At 44.9% G+C, this 22,246-nt stretch overlaps 1 protein-coding gene across 2 annotated transcripts in view; it reads right to left on the reverse strand.

Annotated features, from left to right (window-relative positions):
• LOC137563307 (dual oxidase 1-like) overlaps positions 1-22,246 on the reverse strand; it is a 162,654-nt gene that overhangs the window by 18,367 nt on the left and 122,041 nt on the right. For both annotated transcript variants that reach the window (XM_068275599.1, XM_068275598.1), the window contains 7 exons: positions 21,557-21,629; positions 20,258-20,442; positions 17,927-18,157; positions 9,322-9,421; positions 7,993-8,042; positions 1,607-1,734; positions 368-521 (listed from right to left, as the gene is read on the reverse strand). In XM_068275599.1, coding sequence (XP_068131700.1) covers positions 368-521; positions 1,607-1,734; positions 7,993-8,042; positions 9,322-9,421; positions 17,927-18,157; positions 20,258-20,442; positions 21,557-21,629 — 921 coding nt within the window. The remainder of the gene's footprint in view (positions 1-367; positions 522-1,606; positions 1,735-7,992; positions 8,043-9,321; positions 9,422-17,926; positions 18,158-20,257; positions 20,443-21,556; positions 21,630-22,246) is intronic.

The following is a 22,246-nucleotide window of genomic DNA, read 5'->3' on the forward strand; positions in this document are numbered from 1 at the left end:
ACGAACGATCGTTGTCGCATGTGTGTACGTAGCTTAAGGGCTGTACTTTGGCAGCTTTAATTTCAGGAGTGGTGACAGCAATCGTATTGCTTACAGCTAGGATTTGTTTACCACTTCACACTTGCAAAGGTAACTACAGCTGTAGTGGAGCAAACAAATGCATTTCCATACCATTGTGTGTATTACCATTGATGACAAATTAAAATGTCTATATGCTCATCAAATATTGCAGGCTTCACTAAGGAAGTTAAAGTAATCAATACTATGCCATACATCATGCAGTTAAAAAAAAAAACAAATACAAAACTTTTAAACAACAATACGGTAGTACTATTTCTAATGTTATATTTATTTAATTCAGAATTACCTGATGGAAGCAATTCTGCTTTTAAAACACAAATTTCCCTTTTTTTCCTGCTCAGACTTATTAAACTGTCCCCAATAAAGATCAAGGCAGGAACAGCGAAGTAGACATGAAATGAGGGAAGCTGGATAAGACCAAAGCTGCCATGCAAAACGATCTGGAAAGGAAAACATAGATCATATATCCTGCTGAAGTACATACAACTTTACTGATATTTATACTTCTATTAAATATGTGAAAAACATTACTACCAAGTACAGTGGTTGCTATATTAAAATATTTCTTCAGGCTCCATTCCTGTAATCTGACAAGATATTAGAACACACAGCATATATACACATTTGAATATCAGAAGGAGGTAAATAGATTTGCAAATATAAATAAGTGCCCTTCAGATGCATTCAGATGCTTTTATTACAACATGACATCAAAAGCATTCTTGCAAGGCTGGTTGTGGTTGCTATTCCTTTCAGCATTATGGGCATTTATGGCAAATCGTTAAGACCCTTTGTTTACTAAGGGGCCATTCACACTGGTGCGGTGGGGCATTTGCAGCAACACTGCCGTATTTCTGGAACATGAAGTGATTGCAAGCAAGCATCACTTCCTGTTTGACTGTTAGCCAGAAGGGGATTACCGCGTACTAACGTGGTAATCCCCAAAGGCCTGTTTTTGATGATGCAGTGCGGCACCACTAACACCGGTTTGCAGTGTGAAACCGGCCTTAAAGTAATCCTGGGAGAATCTAAAGGAAAAAAATACATACTTACCTCGGGAGAGAGAAGCCCCTACTTCCTTCAGATGATTCCCCTATCCTCCTTTGTCCCTCTGTTCCAGCACTGGGACCTCCGGAGTTCCGAGAAGCTTGTCCCCACTACGTAGGTGTGCAGTAGCATGGAGACACTTGTGCACAGGTGCGCAGCCTTTTCAACTGGCTTGCGGAGGTCTCAGCACTTGAAGGGTAAGTAGGAGGGTGATGGGGGGAGCCTCAGGAGGATCAAGAGGCTTCCCTCCCCTGAGCTAAGTGCCAAAATTGGGGCCTTTTTTCCCTTCAGGTTTACTTTAACCCTTGCATACCTAGAACTCAGGATGAAATACAATATTTTTTTCTAGGCTGAAAATGTGCCAATTAAATACCATCAACATCATACCAGCATATAAATTGCTATACTGGTATAAACATGTACAGTATCTACATATGATATATGTTAACAACAGTATCATTAGCAAAATGGATCTTACCAAAATATACATCACTATATATAGATGATGTGTCAACCAAAATCCACGGAAACTTATGCGCCGAAAATGTCGGGAAGAAAAAACATACATCAGTGCTAGAATCGCCAAAAGCAGTATGCCAGTAAACCCTTCAAGAGAAACATAATGCTTGCATTAAACATGGCCAGATATACATTTCTTACTCATGATCATATAGAAGATGGAGGTCATTTTATAGATTTGTTAGAGAAATACAGGTTTGCTTTATTGCACACATATTTTAACTTATCTTTGCACGTAAGTCCACCACCATCTAAAACATTTTCGGAGGGAGGGGGATTTGTATGGAACAAAGGATGCACAGTATGGTGGTGCTGTTGATAGCAGTGCTGGGTACCTGATTTGAATCCCAGCCTGGGCACTATCTACACTATCTATGTGTATGTGTATGTGTGGGTTTCCTCTAGGCACTCTTGTTTCCTCCCATATCTCCAAAAAATACAGATAGGTCAATTGACTTCCCCCTTATATTGGTCCTAGCCTATCATATTGGCCCTAGACTATTATGAACATATGGCTATGGCAGGTTTAAGGATGACATATAACATGAGGCCCTTTAGGACAAACCCCAATAGGTAGCTAAATGTCTTCTGATCAAGACGGAAATATAATTTTTAACATATTTTAAAACATGTATACATCAAACAAATACAAAGCCAGTGTGTTGGCTGAATATGGGTACACACTATGTTCGGAGGGGTTCTTTGCTGATCCCCCCAACCTCCATGTATCACTGTTTGCAAAGGGTGGGGTGTAGCTTACCCTCAAAGTCTATGGGCATAAGTTCATTTGTATGGTTGCAGATATTATTATTATTATTTATTTATATAGCGCCAACATATTCCGCAGCGCTTTACAAAGCACAAAAAGACGACAAGGGGAACATAGATACACTAACAAAATCCTCATATGTGGCCTCTGCCCAAAAAATCATCATACACAATGGTAACAGACTAGAACTGTCCGAGTACATTGCAGATACCCCTGCTGTCTGAGGGGGGGGGGGGCGATCTGATATCTGCACCGCTGTTGAGCTGCGAAAATTGTTTTCTGCACTGCCTGACGGTCGGTGGGGGTGATCTGATATTTGCACTGCACTCCAGGCTGGCGAACTGGCGGGAACCGGAGGGAACTCCAACGTATGAGCTGTAAGCGGAGGCATGAACTTTTTATGCGCCATACGCATGAACTTTCTCCTTGCACATCCATGCCTTCCTTGCTACCCCTCCCCCCACGCACCACTCTCTGCAGGACAAAGCTCCTCGAATGGGAGCGCAGCACAGCCCAGCCCCCCGAGGGCAGACTCCTATATGACTCTGTCTGGAGCCACATCCAGGAGCTCATTACCCCAGTGCCTGTGCCCCGAAACGACCCAAGGAAAAGAGGCTGTCGAGCGGGTGCCAAAGCGAGGCTGAGAAGGAAGGGCTTGCGGTCAGCCATCCCCGCAGTCCTCCTAGCAAACGTTCGCTCCCTCCCCAACAAGGTGGATGAACTAAGGCTCCTCAGTAACAAGAGGGAACTGGGCAGCAACACTCCAGTCTTCTGCTTCACAGAAACATGGCTCCACGACGACATCCCTGACAGTGCCCTACATCTCCCAGGCTACAGCCTCATCCGGGCAGACCGCGACACCACCCTTTCCGGAAAAAGCAAGGGAGGTGGCATCTGTTTTTACATCAGCTCTGTTTGGTGCCCTAATACCTCTATACTTGCCAAGAAATGCTCCCCAAATCTCGAAATCATCCTGGTAAACTGCAGGCCAATTTATTCACCCAGGGAGTTTTCCTCCTATGTCCTCGTCGGGGTGTATATCCCACCAGATGCTGAGACTAAGACCGCCATACACGATCTCAGCAACACAATCACTCAGTGGGAGACAGCTCTTCCAGACTCACTGTTCATCATAACGGGAGACTTCAACAAGGCAAACCTCCACCAGGAGATGCCACGCTACCATCAGCATGTCACCTGCCCCACCAGGAACACCAACACATTAGACCACTGCTATACAGTCCTGAAAGACGCGTACAAGGCGACCTCATGGGCAGCACTAGGCTCATCGGATCACTGCCTCATACACTTGATACCCACGTACAAGAGACGCCTGGAAACTGCAAAACCGGTCCTGAAGTCCACCAAGGTATGGTCAGAGGATGCCAAACTACAACTTAAAGCAAGCTTTGATTGTACAGACTGGAAGGCTCTGGAATCGCCGAACCTAGACGAGTGGGCGGACAACGTGTCCTCCTACATCAGCTTCTGCGAGGAACACTGTATACCAACGAAAACCCTCAGACTGTACCCGAACGACAAACCTTGGTTCTCCAATAAACTACGAAAACTGCGAAAGAACAAGGAAAAAGCGCATAAGTCCGGCAACCAGGAGAAATACAGGAAAGCAAAAAACACCCTGAACAGGGAATTGAGAGTGGCCAAAAGGAGCTATGCAGAAAAACTGGAGAAGAACCTCTCCTCGAACGACTCTTGAGCCGTTTGGAAGGGGCTCAAGGCCGCCACTAACTACAAGCCCCCCCTCCAGCACGCAACTCCCAGCACTGAGCTTGCCGAGAGTCTCAGTGACTTCTACTGCAGATTTGAGAACCAGGCTGCACCACTAAAGCCACCTGCCCCCTCCTCTGCTTCAGATATCCAGCATCCAAATCTACCCCCTCTGGAGGTGAACGAGGACGTTGTTCTGCGACACCTGCTGTGCATTAACGCTCGGAAAGCCCCAGGCCCAGACGGAGTGTCGCCATCCTGCCTGAAATCATGTGCACAGCAGCTCGCTCCTGTTCTTTCCTCCATCTTCACCAAATCGCTCCAGGTAGGCAAAGTTCCAGGGTGTTTCAAGAGGTCAACGATCATCCCCGTCCCCAAAAAACAGGGCGTCTCTGACCTCAATAATTTCAGGCCTGTGGCTCTCACTTCTGTCATTATGAAAACCTTTGAAAGAGCGGTTTTGCCCCTCCTAAAAGCTTCCACGGAACCACTGATGGATCTGTTCCAGTTTGCCTACAGAACAAACAGGTCCACGGATGACGCCATAAACATCTGCCTGGAGCTTGTCAACGACCACTTAGACAAACCGGACTCATACGCCAGGATCCTCCTACTCGACTTTAGTTCGGCGTTCAACACCATCAGCCCCCATATACTTCAGGAGAACCTGGCCACGCTAGAGGTCCATCCAACCCTGCGCCTGTGGATCACGGACTTCCTCAGTAACAGATCCCAGGCTGTTAAGCTAGGACCTATCCTCTCAAAACCAAGGATCACCAACACAGGGGCCCCTCAGGGATGTGTACTGTCGCCTTTCTTATTCTCCCTGTACACGAACAACTGCAGATCCACGTCAGACTCTGTCCAAGTGATCAAGTTCGCTGACGACACCACCATAGTGGGCCTCATTACCAAAAATGAAGAGCAGGAGTACCGCCACCAGGTTGAGAGAATCTGCCTCTGGTGCAGGGATAATGGCCTGGTCCTCAACACTGCAAAAACCGTTGAGGTGGTTGTTGACTTTAGGAAACGCGCTCCCGCCCCCCCCACCCCCAATCTGCATTGACGGCTTGGAAGTGGAAATAGTCCCCTGTGCACGTCTCTTGGGCACGACCATCTCCAAGGACTTAACCTGGAAATCCAACACCACATCCACACAAAGAAAGGCCCAGCAGAGGCTCTTTTTCCTCCGCCAATTGAAGAAGTTTGGTATGTCCCAGAAACTCCTGACGAGTTTCTATTCCGCCACAATCGAATCTGTACTCTGTTCCTCCATCCTAGTCTGGTACGCTGGTTCCTCCGCCAGCGACAGACACAAACTACAGAGGGTGATAAGATCAGCGGAGAGGATAATCGGGAAACCACTCCCCCCTCTGGACCTCCTCTACAATTCCAGACTGCGCTCCAGAGCACTGAGGATTACTAGCGATCCCTCTCATCCAGGTTACCGCTTTTTCAGCCGACTCCGCTCAGGCCGGAGGTTCAGGTCCATCGCCACCAGGACCTCAAGGCACAGAAACAGCTTCTTCCCCTCTGCTGTTAACTCTCTAAACTCTATTCATAAACTCCCTACACACGCTGTTAATCCCCCCTCGCAAGCAGGGTTGGTCAGAACCCGATTACATTGACGCACCTTACGTAATTTGTAAACCTGGGGATGAGAATGCGGAATCATCCAGGATGATGATCTATGGCAGTCCAAAGTTAAAAACATTTTATAACAGTAGCGCAATTGTGTTCGAAACTGTATTTGTATTGTATTGTGTTTTGTTTAGCATTTACACTGTGTTTTGTGTTTTTCTCAGCCCTATATGCCAAGTCCAATTCCGGGCACGACCCAGTCGTGCTTGGCGAAATAAAAATGATTCTGATTCTGATTCTGAGATACACATACACCAGATTACTGCACTGTAATTGATTTGGCAAGTGCTGGTGCCGTGTCATCCACTGCTAGTGTACGAACAGAAACTGCCATAAATTAACATATAAGTGAAACAAAAAGGGGGTGCACTATGTACAGTGACGTATCTGACTCAACATGTTTCATCCAAACTGAGCTTCATCAGGAATGCAACAGACATAACATCAGCAAATGAAAAACAACCCCCACCCATCACCACTAAATCTAACAATACAATCTCCAGCAGCATATTGTTTCAAGTCAGAGCCAAATTGCTCGGCTGAGCTGGGTCTCTAAATATGGCAGCCACATATTCCACTCACTTCTACTCTTGTTATCCCTAAGAAAGCCAGTATGTTTATTCCAGGCTATGATGACTGGATGGGCCACGTAGTCCACTGAGATGGGATTTGTACTCATTTCAAAAATATATGTGTAAGCCTTAAAGGGGAGGATAATTTTTTGACAGCCAAACAATAATTTTTTGACAGCCAAACAAGTTTCAATCTCTAAAGGCCCTTCCACACATGCACTTTAATCCAATCTCAAAGTGATTTACATAGCCAGATGTGTGTGGTGTGGAATTAGTCATGGAGAGAATCTGAAGACATAACAACAAAAGTTGTTTAGGTGATACCTTTAATGACTAACTGTACAAGATTTCTTTGTAAGCTTTTGAAACTTTAAGTTTCTTCTTAAGGAATGTTTCAGAACTGGGTCAGAACTAATCCAGCTCTTAGGCATGCCTGAAGAAGAATTTAAAATTTTTGAAAGGTTGCAAAGAAATATTGTACAGTTAGTCATTAACGGTGTCACCTAAACAACTTTTGTGATTTACATAGTATTTTTGGTGCCCTGTGCAGAATGGTGTGTTCCATTTTCAATTGAAAAATCCGGTGCATGCTGCAACTTGCCTGCATTTGTAATTAGGTTAAATGAATGAGAGCACATTTAGATTGCATAGGAAATGCAGTGCTGTGTGATTTGCTTTGCAATCTCCCATTTGAAAAAAACTTCCCATGGCTTTTTGCTTCACATTAGGAAACACAATCATACCTGCCGATTGCACCCTTAATTGCAGTGAAACGCTTGCTCGAAAATAAGTGAAAATTACACTGCACTAGAAGTAAAAGCACTGCAACTGCAATTGTGATTTTCAGTGTGGAAGGGCCCTTCAAGGCAGGACTCTCACACAGTGTGACACTATTGGTCTTGCCATTGCTGCTTATGTTTTGCCATAATAATAAATGTATTCTATTCACACTTATATGTTTTTCATTTTATAAAACTACCTTAAAGCAGAATGAAACACAGCAATTCTTCTTTGCTCTAAAACATTATTTAGAGCATATTATATACTACCAGCATTTTTTTTACTAGAACAGCATTCAAAGGGTTAAACACAGGACAGAAAAGCTCAATGCCGGGAAAGCTGGACACATCCGAACTAGAGATACTGTTATCTTGTGTTTAATTGTAGCAAGTGAGGAATATAAACAAACACTTCTCTGACACTGCAGAGTCTCCTGAACAAAGACAGACAGTCAGAAAGCATTTCTGCTTATATTTCAAGATGAAAAAGAACAGTTACGAATAAAATGCAAAGTCAGCTCTCAAAGCAAAAAACGTGTACTTTGGAAACTTGTAATTTCTAAATGAATAATAATACTTATGTACAAAAGCAAATATGGCATATACAAAGTAGGAAAACATGTTTTTATTGAATATTATGTCAGGTTTTATACCGCTTTAAGTCACTTGAATTGAGAGAAACTTTCTTGCAACTCTCCTGCATGCAAAGCGAAAGGATGGCTGCAGTGATTTCTACCTTGATTCTTCACACCAACAGCAGGATCAATTATTATTATTCATAAATGTTAAACCTTGGAAGGTGCAAAATGTGTACTCTATGTAATCTGTATGACTAGGAATTATTTGAAAAACATACCAGGTATTGTTTCGAAAAACCACCAGTAATATTTCTGTGGAAACTCAGACCTTGAAATTAAATATATTGAAAAGTTAAAAAGTAAAAGTGATTAACTCATAACTCAACAAATGAAATAGGGAATGTTTAAAAGCAATTATATAGAATTAAAGGTGACAGAAACACAAGAGAGCTACACTATTTTTTGACAGTTTGCCTTCTATAAAGGGTGGCCCCACTGGAAGATTTGCTCTCTTTGCCTGTTCTGGTGACGACTTTAAAATTATGTACTGTGTTTAGGCTAGGTACACAGTGGTCAGTGGCATAAAGCGTGCATTATAATGTGTGTGAACTGCAATGGAGACTGAACATAGACTTTAACATAAAGCTTGTATGCAGCGAGTTAGAATAATGTGATCTGTTACAATGCAATTCTGTGAACAGGCCCATAGAATTGTATGGGCAGGGAGTTAACCTGAATATTAATTATGCAACGCAACTGAGCACTGTGAACTAGCCCTGTCTTTCACACTTTCCGTAGCAGTGCTAATTGATATAAAAACAAGCAGTAAGAAATTATATCTACTACCCACAAGTGTAGCAGGGCACTATAAAATTATTATAAACCATTATTTGAATTATTATAACATGTTCAGACAGTGAAAAATAGCTCTTGGTAAAAAAGGCACCCCATTCACAGCAATAGAAATTTCCTTATTAATGGCAGGAACTGTATAACAAGGGTACTCTGGAAAATTGCGGCTTAACAGCTACTCGGGTAAATTCCGGCTGCTTAGGCATATTAGAGCTTCTCTGGTAAGCTGAGACTTTACTGTTCTGTAATTAGCGTCATATAGGCTTTTGATTTTTTTTTTTTGTAGCGCTGTAGTGGCAGTAGGTGGGGGGGGGGGGGTTAGTGTTAGGCATATATAAGGCATATATAAGGGGGATGTTAGTGTTAGGCATATAAAGGGGGATGTTCGTGTTAGGAGTAGATGGGGGTTCTGTAATGTTAGGAATAGGCATATATAGGGGGAGGAAAATTCAAAGGATGTCCCGCTGCACCAGATGATGGGTGAAATCAAAAAACCTTTATTTTTAATCCAACATCAGTGTTACAGAGTTACACTATAGTTACAGCTATAGAGTTACAGCTATATCCGGTGCCTTTTTTACCAGGAACTTTCAGACATCCGTCCCCTCTTCCTCTATGCACAAGTGTCATACAAAACAATTTGAAAGAAAAGTCTGGATTTTCTTTTTTAATGTATAGTAACCTTGCTTCAATCTTTTAACTGATTAACATTTTTCAAATACAGTTCTAACTCAATGATGAAAATAAACCCTTACCCATCATCTTGGAAAACTTTTGGAAAAATGCAAGAGAGAGTACTAAGAGGAGTGTTGGAAAACATGTAAATGTTGACTGCGTGGCCCACACTATGGAGAACTGCAAGACAATCAGAAATGGGATTTGATAAGAAAAAAAATTAAACTTGCTGAATTGTGTTCTTTTTTTCACAACAAGCAGCTTTTGCTGAAAATCTGCAGAAAATGCATACATTTGTTTTATACCCTGATAATAAATGCAGTTACGTCTAAAATTGCAAGTAATGGTTTCATCTTGTCATCCCACCTCATATTCCTGTAATGCTATTACACTATATCAGTGTTCCATTGCTTGTAGCTCCTGCTTTCAGGCACTTTATATACTGATATGTTTACAGCATAAGCATTTTAATGGCATACGGTAGGTACCTCTCCATTACGGCTTTTTTTATTTTAGATGACTATATTGTTCTTTTATTACTAATAGGTTGCAGAGCTTGTTTTAGTTCTGTAAAGAATTATTAGCAGCTGAGCCTATTGTTTTACATATCTTCTTCGTTTCATCCTGCCTTCGAGCTTTGCATCAGTTTGCTGCTATGATGGCTCTTGTGAATGGTTCTGAGAAGCTTAATTTGACTCATAAAATTGTGTATTTATTTGTGCAGTAATTTGCTTTCATAAAAGCCTCCAATCACATTGTTTACACACACACAACTGTACAGAGCTTATGCAACACGGCCAGTACTCAAATAATGCTTGGAATGTTTGAAGTTAAGCATACATAAAATTGCAAATACATAAAAAAAAAAGGATGACATAAGTTGCTCTGGGTGAAGTTTCAGCATAGATTGCAAGCAAACATTACAGAGGCGCTTGGCCCAGAATTTGATCTACAGAGTTTTTTTATTGCTCCGGTTATTGCCTGATGAAGTGGGATTCAACCTGTGAAATGTGTTGTATCATGGAGTAGTCAAATAAATGTTATTGTTGACTTTACATTGACAGATCTTTTGTCTACTTAGGCCTCATTCACATCTGAGGAGAGCAGATGGCCGTGCGATCCGAACGCAGCGCATCCGATCGCACGCCATCTGCGCTGCTGCGCTGCTGATCCCATCCATTGACAGTGATGGGATCAGCTCTGCACTTGCGGGCAAAATGCAGGCAGCAGTACACAAGGTTTTCCCAGCGCATCGTACTGCAGCGCAGCGCAGTAGATGTGAACGGTAGAAAGGCTGTCTATGCCCTTCTGCGTTCCTGCGTTTCAGCACACCATACGCGCTTCCATATCCGCACGGAAGCGCGTATGATGTGAACGAGGCCTGACTGTGGAGGTAAGTCCACCTCTACCTCCTTTTTAAACAGATTTTAAAACGTGTTTACCCTATTTTGGCGCCTCTGTTCCAACCCTTATCGCAAACCTTTCAGAAACATCAGTGAGCTGACTATCATAACATAAGTAAGGGCCAGTTCACACTGCATGTGTAACGATTGGTGTCAACACGCAGAGAGAATCTGATTATTGGTGAACTGCAGATTCACCAGTAATGCAGATATACACCAGATTATGAATGATCTGCAGAATCACTAATAATCCAGGTATGTCTAACCTCTGGACACCTGAGTGATGTGAGTGTTTGGTGTAACAGTACTACTCTGAGCATAGACCACCAGGGAACCCGGTGGCCTGAGTGATTTGAGGAATACTCCCCTGACTGTGGGGAATATTCCTGTAGCCTGAGGACTCCCTAGAAGAGGGACCCAGGCTTGGTTGCAGGAAGCCCTGCCACTAATATAAACTGGCTTGCCCTAACTAGGTGTGAGGGCCTATTCTCTATGCCCTGGAATCGGGCTAAGGAATAACATAGAAATGACACAGTATCCTAGTCTTGGGTGTGAGGTCCATAGTCACAACACCCCGGAACTGGTCTAAAGCATAACATAGAACTGACACAGTATACTAGTCTTGGGTGTGAGGTCCGTAGTCACAACACCCTGGAACTGGTCTAAAGCATAACATAGAACTGACACAGTATCCTAGTCTTGGGTGTGAGGTCCGTAGTCACACCACCCTGGAACTGGTCTAAAGCATAACATAGAACTGACACAGTATCCTAGTCTTGGGTGTGAAGTCCGTAGTCACAACACCCTGGAACTGGTCTAAAGCATAACATAGAACTGACACAGTATCCTAGTCTTGGGTGTGAGGTCTGTAGTCACAACACCCTGGAACTGGTCTAAAGCATAACATAGAACTGACACAGTATCCTAGTCTTGGGTGTGAGGTCCGTAGTCACAACACCCTGGAACTGGTTTAAAGCATAACATAGAACTGACACAGTACAAGTAATCTGGCTCAGTGTGAATTCCCAGGTCCTTCCTGGTTCAAACACACTGTTGGATCTGACTGAGGTCTGTGTGCTAACACATAAAGCATTTGCAATGGCAGACAACCAGCAACTGGCAAGCAAGCTGTATATATAGCTGCTGGAGTCTGCCGCCCCGCCCAAGCCACTCAGCCAATCATGAGTCCAGCAGGAATCAGCTGATCCTCCTGATCAGCTGACACTTCCTCTGCAGGTATAAAGGTCCTGACTTCTGGGCCGCGCGTGCGTAGCTCTCCATCCGCTCATGTAAACTAACAGACCCAGCCACATCAACCGTACGCTGCAGCATACAAACCGCCGCGTTGGACGCGGAAACAGCCGCCTTGTTGTCAGTACATGCGGCGACCTTTCCGCGTCCTCTCGTGGTGCCAGGTGTACATCTCCGTATGCCAGCCGCTGCAGTGGACGCGGACTCAGCCGCCCCGCCGTCAGTACACACGGCGGCTTTTCCGCGTTCCCTCACAGTACCCCCCCCCCCCCGAGGAGTGGACTCCGGACACTCAAGCCAAGAATCTATAACTTTTCCTATCCTCCACTCAGGGGCGTAGCAATAGGGGTCGCAGAGGTCGCATTGGCGACCGGGCCCGCCGCCTGAAGCCTTGAGGGCCCCCCCTCCCTGTTTGCATAATGTACGCACGGTACTAGTGTGTGGTGTGGGTGCTGCCGGGCCGCCGGCATCCATTTCCTACTAATTGCGGCGCGGCCGCCGGCTCCGGCAGAGTGCAGAAGATTCTCATATCTCCCTCTCTCCCTCCCTCGGCTGGCTCTGCCTCCCTCCTCCCCAGCATCAGCAGCAGACAGTCACAGCAGTGACAGCACATTAGCGGCGGCCGGCGGAGCCAGGCGAGATGAGTCATGTCACTGTCTGTGACTAATGACGTCACTCGCTCTCTCCCCCCTGGTGCTGGCTGGCCTCTAATCTACTGTGGTGGCCGGTGAGTGAGACGACTGGACTGAGACATCACTCTCCGCATGTCACAAAGCACCTCAGTATAGCACAATCATGCCGACATCCAGTTTTAAACAATGGATTGTGACAGGCAGATTGGCTTTATCAGTGCAGGGAAATGCTGCAGAGGGCATACATTCTATCCTGGGGGGGCAGCTACCTACCTAACCTATCCTGGGGGGCAGCTACCTACCTAACCTATCCTGGGGGGCAGCTACCTACCTAATCTATCCTGGGGGGCAGCTACCTACCTAACCTATCCTGGGGGGCAGCTACCCACCTAACCTATCCTGGGGGGCAGCTACCTACCTAACCTATCCTGGGGGGGCAGCTACCTAACCTATCCTGGGGGGGCAGCTACCTACCTAACCTATCCTGGGTGGGCAGCTACCTACCTAACCTATCCTGGGGGGGCAGCTACCTACCTAACCTATCCTGGGGGGGCAGCTACCTACCTAACCTATCATGGGGGGCAGCTACCCACCTAACCTATCCTGGGGGGGCAGCTACCTACCTAACCTATCCTGGGGGGGGGGCAGCTACCTAATCTAACCTATCCTGGGGGGCAGCTACCTAATCTAACCTATCCTGGGGGGCAGCTACCTAATCTATTCGGGGGGCAGCTACCTAATCTATCCTGGGGGGCAGCTACCTAATCTATCCTGGGGGGCAGCTACCTACTCTAACCTATCCTGGGGGGCAGCTACCTACTCTAACCTATCCTGGGGGGCAGCTACCTACTCTAACCTATCCTGGGGGGCAGCTACCTACTCTAACCTATCCTGGGGGGCAGCTACCTACTCTAACCTATCCTGGGGGGCAGCTACCTACTCTAACCTATCCTGGGGGCAGCTACCTAATCTAACCTATCCTGGGGGAAAGCTACCTAATCTATCCTGGGGGGCAGCTACCTAACCTATACGGGGGGCACCTACCTCATCTAACCTATACTGGGGGGCACCTACCTCATCTAACCTATACTGGGGGGCAGCTACCTAATCTAACCTATACTGGGGGGCACCTACCTATCTAACCTGGGGGCACTTACTTGTCTAACCTATTCGGGGCACCTAGCTAGCCTATACAGGTGGCAACTATACTGGCTACCTATATTGGAGGCACCTACCTAACTAACCTATACTGGGGGCACCTACCTATCTAACCGATGCTGGGGGCAACTATTCTGGCTACCTATATTAGAGGCACCCACCTAGCTAACCTGTACTGGGGGCACCTATCTATCTAACTTATAGCGGCGGCGCCTGCCTATCTAACCTATACTGGGGGCAACTATACTGGCTACCTATGCTGGAGGCACCTACCTGGCTAACCTATACCGGGGGCAACTATACTGGCTTACCTATGCCTGGCTACCTATACTGGGGGGACCTATAGCTGGCTATAGGGATTCGGATATGTGTGTGCGTCGGGTGTTGCCGGGGGAGGGGGGCTGTTGTTGCCGTGGGGGGGGGGGCCCACATCCAGATTCCGCATCGGGGCCCAGAGGTTTGTAGCTACGCCACTGCCTCCACTCATTAACCATCATGGGGAGAGAGGGAGCGGAACCCCTGTGCACCACCGCTTTAGGCAGGGACACAGGGAATGAATTCTTGTCAACCTGTCTCTTCAGTGGTAGAATAATTTTGGGCCCAAAACCCTTATCTGAAGCGTCTGCTTTGGAGCTTTTGCTATCTGATATATACGTGAGAAGTAACCGTGAGGAACCGGATCCGTTAGAAAAATCTGTACACGGTCCTGCCTTTCCTCCGAACTGTATCTTGGTATTACCCACATCAACTCTCTTCAAACAGTGCTCATGACAATGGGCTGACCAGTTCAGGAGCTGTCCTGAAGCCCAGTCAATCAGCGGAGAGTGAAGTTGTAACCAGGGCATACCGAGAACAACAGGAGAGCTTTTCATTGGCAGGACCAGGAACCGTAAACTCTCTTCATGCAATGCCCCTAAACAACATGACAGTAAGGGGGTTTGGGAAAGAGACTGTGCACTCTGCAATGGAGAGTCATCCACTGCAGTGACCGAAATCTGCGGGTCGGGTGCAGACAAAGGTATCCCCAGACTTTTAGCAAAATCGTAATCCATGAGGTTCGCTGCTGAACCCGAGTCCACCATGGCTTCTGTGGACCCAGTCCAACCCTTCCAAGTAAGTGAACAGGGAAGGAACAGCCGACCATCGTTCAAAGATGAAACCTGCTCACCTATGGTATTGACTAATCCCAGGTGATAGCATTTGTCTGGCCTAGCAGAACTATATGAAGCGTTTCTCTTTGGCCTCCTGTGACTCTTCTTCCCTAGACTCAGCCCTGTATACCCAATCTGCATTGGTTCATCTGGGGGTGAGGGAGACCGAGAAGAGTCATGTAAGACAGACCTACCAGTATCCCTACCTCGGATCTGTCTCTGGTATCGCAAACGGCGATCTATCTGTATGGCCAAAGAAATTGCCTGGTCCACAGATTCAGGCTCCGGATATCCAATCATCACATTGTGAATTTCATTTGACAATCCTGCTATAAAGCAATCTAATAAGGCGTAATCCCCCCATCTCGCTGAGGCAGACCACTTACTAAACTCAGCGGCATAAACCTCTACCAATTTACGACCCTGTCTGAGCAATTTGAGCTTCCGCTCAGCGGTGAAAGCGATGTCCGGGTCGTCATAAATTATAGCCATCGCTTTAAAAAATTCCTCAACTGAAGTCAGGGCCCCATCCCCAGGTTGAAGGCCATATGCCCAGGTCTGAGAATCCCCTGTTAACAGTGTTTTAATGAAGGTAATTCTCTGTGCGACAGTACCTGAAGAATTAGGTCTTAACTCAAAGTAAGATAACACTCGATTTTCAAAGTTTCGAAAGTCAGACCTGTGACCAGAAAACTTCTCGGGCAAAGGCATACGTAAGTCTGTAACAAGAGGAGATCGCACTGCGTTTATAGCAGATTGAAGTTCCTGAATAGCCCCAAAACACTGACTGATCTGGTTCTGTTGGTTCAAAGCGACCCCGGAAAGCTGGTTTACCGCGGTGGTCAGGACTTCAATATGTTTACACAGTGCGTCCATTTGGGTTGGGTCTGCCATTCTGTAACGATTGGTGTCAACACGCAGAGAGAATCTGATTATTGGTGAACTGCAGATTCACCAGTAATGCAGATATACACCAGATTATGAATGATCTGCAGAATCACTAATAATCCAGGTATGTCTAACCTCTGGACACCTGAGTGATGTGAGTGTTTGGTGTAACAGTACTACTCTGAGCATAGACCACCAGGGAACCCGGTGGCCTGAGTGACTTGAGGAATACTCCCCTGACTGTGGGGAATAGTCCTGTAGCCTGAGGACTCCCTAGAAGAGGGACCCAGGCTTGGTTGCAGGAAGCCCTGTTGCTAATATAAACAGGCTTGCCCTAACTAGGTGTGAGGGCCTATTCTCTATGCCCTGGAACCGGGCTAAGGTATAACATAGAAATGACACAGTATCTTAGTCTTGGGTGTGAGGTCCGTAGTCACAACACCCTGGAACTGGTCTAAAGCATAACATAGAACTGACACACTATCCTAGTCTTGGGTGTGAGGTCCGTAGTCACAACACCCTGGAACTGGTCTAAAGCATAACATAGAACTGACACAGTATACTAGTCTTGGGTGTGAGGTCCGTAGTCACAACACCCTGGAACTGGTCTAAAGCATAACATAGAACTGACACAGTATCCTAGTCTTGGGTGTGAGGTCCGTAGTCACAACACCCTGGAACTGGTCTAAAGCATAACATAGAACTGACACAGTATCCTAGTCTTGGGTGTGAGGTCCGTAGTCACAACACCCTGGAACTGATCTAAAGCATAACATAGAACTGACACAGTACAAGTAATCTGGCTCAGTGTGAATTCCCAGGTCCTTCCTGGTTCAAACACACTGTTGGATCTGACTGAGGTCTGTGTGCTAACACATAAAGCATTTGCAATGGCAGACAACCAGCAACTGGCAAGCAAGCTGTATATATAGCTGCTGGAGTCTGCCGCCCCGCCCAAGCCACTCAGCCAATCATGAGTCCAGCAGGAATCAGCTGATCCTCCTGATCAGCTGACACTTCCTCTGCTGGTATAAAGGTCCTGACTTCTGGGCCGCGCGCGCGTAGCTCTCCATCCGCTCATGTAAACTAACAGACCCAGCCACATCAACCGTACGCTGCAGCATACAAACCGCCACGTTGGAAACAGCCGCCTTGTTGTCGGTACATGCGGCGACCTTTCCGCGTCTTCTCGTGGTGCCAGGCGTACATCTCCGTATGCCAGCCGCTGCGCTGGACGCGGACTCAGCCGCCCCGCCGTCAGTACACACGGCGGCTTTTCCGCGTTTCCTCACAGCATGTACTTACATTATCAAAGTGCATGCATTTTGCTGATAGCAATGGCACCCTGACTAACATAGTGCGATTGGGTTAAATCATTACAATAAAATTGCATTGCAAACACAGTGTTATGTTTTTTTTTTTGTTTTTTTTTTGCAATCTCCCATTGTACGGTAGAAATCATAATTGTGCCAAAATTATGCTTTCAGAAACAGCCGACCATACCCATAATCACATCAGAACATGCGTGTTGGAAGTAGTGAAAAAGACTTTGCACCGCATTTATGGTCATGAGTCATGGCCTATGGTGTGTACCAGCTTATAGGCCTAGTGCACACCAGAGCGGTTCGGCTGCGGTTTGCGATCCGCTTGCGGGTGCGGATCCGCTAGGGTAATGTATTTCAGTGGGCTGGTGCACACCAGAGCGGGAGGCGTTTTGCAGAAATGCATACTCCCAGGCTGCTGCAGATTTTGGATTGCGGATGCGTTTCTGCCTCAATGTTAAGTATAGGAAAAAAGCAAACCGCTCTGAAAAACGGCACTTCAGAGCGGTTTGCCAGGCAATTTTTGTTACAGTAGCTGTTCAGTAACAGCTTTACTGTAACAATATATGAAATCTACTACACCAAAAACACTTCCCAAAACCGCAGAATGCTAGCTGAAACGCTACATAAAAATAAGAAAAAGTGTTTCAAAATCTGCTAGCATTTTGCGGATCTGCTAGCGGTTTTTGGTGTGCACCAGGCCATAGTGTGTATAGTGTCTACCAGATTCACACTGTTACATAACACATGCGTTATAATGCACATGAACTGCAATGGATGTCGTGCGCATCTTCGTTCATTTAAAACCTGCATGTAGTGAGTATAAACCACATTTAACACAATGCTGCTTGATAACAATGCAGAGAGAAGTAAAACATACCTGTTAATATAAGTGCAGATTTTGCAATAAGCCGATGAAACTCTAAAGCAGAGTCAAAGGGAATGTATTGATTCAAGAAGGTTTCTCGTAGAAAAGTGAGCAGATTGCGGCACATGGTGAGCAAGATATAGGAAAACATAAAGGAAATACTTGCTGCTGATCCTCTCGATACAATGATTGCCGGCAGAGTCACTTCTGCAATTCCAGTGTGTTGGGACTCAAAGGCATAATCTGCATGTAACAAGTTCAAAACTTTTCTTTAGTAGACAAAAATGTAAGCGTAAAAACATGCATGTGTTTTGACGCAATGAACACAATTTACTAAGAGTCTCATAGGCTAGGTTGCATTGGCAATGACTGAAGATCAAAAGTGATAAAGCAAAACATAGCCTGGATTTTCTAAAGAAAATGTTTATCACTATGCACACATGTTATTAAATGTCAAAAGTTTGCAACCCCATTCTGTTTCACATTGGAACCCAAATCTGGATTGTATATGATCATTAAGGTTACTGACAGGATGCTAAGCAGTGGCTGGATAGTGTACTGGTTAAGGGCTCTGTATCTGTCAACCTGGGTTTGAATCTTGGCCCTCCCTGTTCAGTAAGCCAGCACCTATTCAGTAAGGAGGCCTTGGGCAAGACTCCCTAACACTGCTACTGCCTACTGAGTGTGCCCTTGTGGCTGCAGCTCTGGTGCTTTGAGTCCGCAAGGAGAAAATGTTATTTGTCTTGTCTAAATCTATATTTGTGCTGCTGCAATATTGCATCTATAGCAACACATTTGTTTCAAATAAATCCAAGGCAGCCCAAGTTTATTAAAAACAAAAATGTCTTTGCTGTGGGTGTGTGCATGCAACTGCACTGGCATAAGTTCAAATTCACCAACTTTTTATCAAACCTTTTACTATTGTATAACTAATATGGTGTATGTGTAGCGGCGCCACTAGTAAAAAAAAATTGGTAATTTACATTACTTATATTTTACTGTGCACTTACCAGCATCCATTTTCACTTGAACCCTCCCCTCCTAGTGCCTTAAACTACCCCCACCTACTGCCTAACACTAACAAGTGCCTAAATCTAACCTCCTATGCCCATTCCTAACACTAACCCGGACCACTAGTTGTTGCTGATTATCTACGATTGGCTACAGATATTATTTCCCATGTAGTAGCCAATAGGCTACTATCTGCATCGGGCATCCAACTCACTGATTACAGCTAATAAACACAAGCATCTATTAGACGCCCGTCGATCCCTATGCCCAAATTACCTGATCCAATAATGTGAGACAGAACACGGTTTCAAACTTTTGCTACATAATAGTTGACAAATGTACCTATACTGAGGGCACCTATACCTGGCTAGCTATACTGAGGGCACCAATACCTGGCTATCTTTCCTGGGGCAGCTATAACTGCTAGCTATACTGGGGGCATCTATACCTGGCTAGCTATACCGGAGACACCTATACTTGGCTACTTAAACTGGGGCACCTATACATGGCTTCCTATACTGGGGCACCTATGCCTGGTTACCTATACTGGGGACACCTATACTTAGCTACTTATACTGGGGGCACCTATACCTGGCTTCCTATACTGGGGCACCTATACCTGGCTAACTATACCGTGGGCACCTATACTTGGCTACTTATACTGGAGGCACCTATACCTGGGTTCCTATAGTGGGGGTTCCTATACCTGGCCACCTATATTGGGGCACCAATACCTGGCTAGCTATACTGAGGGCACCTATACCTGGCTAGCTATCCTGGGGGCACCACATCCTCACAAGTTTGCTATCTGACTAAAACTATTAGAGGCAGTGGATCTGCAAGATAGCCAGGACATTGGTATTGCTTAAAAGGAAAAAAATGTCAGCCTCCATATCCCTCCCACTTTAGGTGTACTTTGCATTATTCACAGTATTGCCTCATTTCTTAAGCATGTTTGTGTTTTAATATATATTGGGTCTAATAAAAAACATTATTGTAAACAAACATGCATGCACACTCAATGATATGGAACAAGAACAGGGGTTATAGTTGGGCAACTCCAATATGGGTATTTAGCTGGGTAAGTAAATATACTATACCACTGCCTTATCCAGCTGATCAGCCAACTGGTTTAGAATTACACAAAAAAATTCTTCCATCCATAAATAGGCCCAATAAACCAATAACTTCTTCTTGTATGTCATAACTATATTGAAACGGGGCAAATGTATGAAAGATGAAAGATTAGCACAAACAAGCATAATCTTTTTTTTTAAGCAGACACCTCGTAGTGGTTACAGAGGAAAGTCTATTTTTGAGTACAGTACTTACGGTAAGCTCTTTCTATAAAGAGTCCAGCTGAAATTCCATAGAAAATAACCACACAGACAATGTGACGTCTGTAATTCTCAATAAAACGCTTAAATTCCTGTATTTTCTGATGCAGTTTGCTTCTTTGATATTTTTCCTTTTTTGCCTCAGTGTATAGAAGTTCTTCTGCTGTATTGCCAGATCTCCTGTGGGAAAAGATAATATACTGCATATCATAGTAATATTTTGAAATAGAATTACCTAATATGTACCACATGTGGATGCTTTTGTGCTACATGGTGATACGGACTTGCAAATGGCGGACCCAGGCGGTGTAAACCCTTGGGATCCAATTTGTTTTGCGCACCCCTGTTTGTAAGTGTTGAGCATCCCACAGATAATTTTGGCTCTCAGGTCAAATAGTAGTGGTAGGACAGGGGCATGGAGACTGGGTGCCTCTGCCATCCCTGCTGCCATGTAATTGTATTATTGTATGAAGCTGAATGTCTCCTTATAGTTTAGAGGAGACAGCTCTTTGCAATATCAGTAGGCTAGAGCAGTAGCCAGAGCCCCAGAGGAAGATGGAGTTTCTTCATATAAAGCGTGCATATGGCACATGTGGACCAAATCACTGTATTATAACCTGAGAATCTCCCAGGAAGGTAAACTTTGGATGTAAGCAACCCAGTACACGAGTCCTCCCATACTCTAGACATCCTTCCAGTGGTCTAAACTGAGAGGTTGTTATTCTTCTAATGAGTTGGCAAAGTCCATTGGTGTAACACAGGATAGCCTGTATTCAAGTATAGCAAGTGCCTGCTGGTTTACTTTAAATGTACTATGTTAGTTACGTTATTCTAGTTACTGTCTGTTTTATTTAAGAGATCAGGGCCTTTATCGGGAGTGGGATGGGGGTACAAGTGGGCCTAGGAGAGGTGGTCCAAAAACGTAACCTTAAATAGGGCTACTAAAGAGGAACTCACAAGTATACTTTAAGTGGGGTCTACATTGTGATTGATTCTGATTAGGAGCCATAGAAGACTACATTATTGCTTAACCGAATGTTTTGGGGGACAATCTTTCTAGAAAACTAAGTTCCATTCTTCTGAGAGAACTATTCAAATTTATTATCAGTTAATTTGGATAGTAATATTCAATGCAAAAGAAACAGTGGAGTGAACACAATACCTATTGTTGCATTAGGTGAAAATAAAAAGATCATTTGGTAAGTTTAACAAAAACTTTACAAGAAATTAGCAACTTAAATTTCTGCAAACAATCATATCAAAATGTCTTATAAAATCTGCAAAGCATACATACTTTTTCTCATGTTCTACATCAATACCAGATGTTCTTCTGCACATTTCACTGATCACATCTGAACCATCCATACCTGCACCAAAATATGTAAAACATTAAGTATGCACCAACAGTAAAATGTTCAGGGGCGTAGCAATAGGGGGTGCAGAGGTAGCGACCGCATCGGGGCCCTTGGGCCAGAGGGGCCCCGAAGGGTCCACCCTCTATCACAGTATTAGCTCTCTATTGGTCCTGTGCTGGTAATAATCACTTCTATAGATGCTTTGAATAGTAGTAATCCTTAACACACTGTTCCCCATCCCCTTCTTGCACTTCTGACACTGGGGTTGTCCTTGGCAGGTTTTGGTGCGCCGTATCAATTGTTATGTATAGAGTGCTTGGGGGGGCCCCATGTAAAACTTGCACCGGGCCCACAGCTCTTTAGCTACGCCACTGATAAATGTTACTCTTAAAAGTAAGAAGAGTTTCCACAGATGTATGCTTTTTTCAAAGATTCTTACAAAATGCATTTTCCCATGCTGCCAAGTAGTCTTCAGTACATTGTTGTGCAAGTTCTTATGTATGCAAAATGGAATATATGGAGAGAGACTGTGCAGGCAGTGTGAGCAGGGGGTCCTGGAGGATGAGGACCACTTCCTGATACACTGTAATAAACACTGTAATAAATGAGGACCACCCACTTTCAGAGGC

The sequence above is a fragment of the Hyperolius riggenbachi genome, chromosome 3 (genome assembly GCF_040937935.1).
Source record: "Hyperolius riggenbachi isolate aHypRig1 chromosome 3, aHypRig1.pri, whole genome shotgun sequence".
NCBI classification, from domain to species: Eukaryota; Metazoa; Chordata; class Amphibia; order Anura; family Hyperoliidae; genus Hyperolius; species Hyperolius riggenbachi.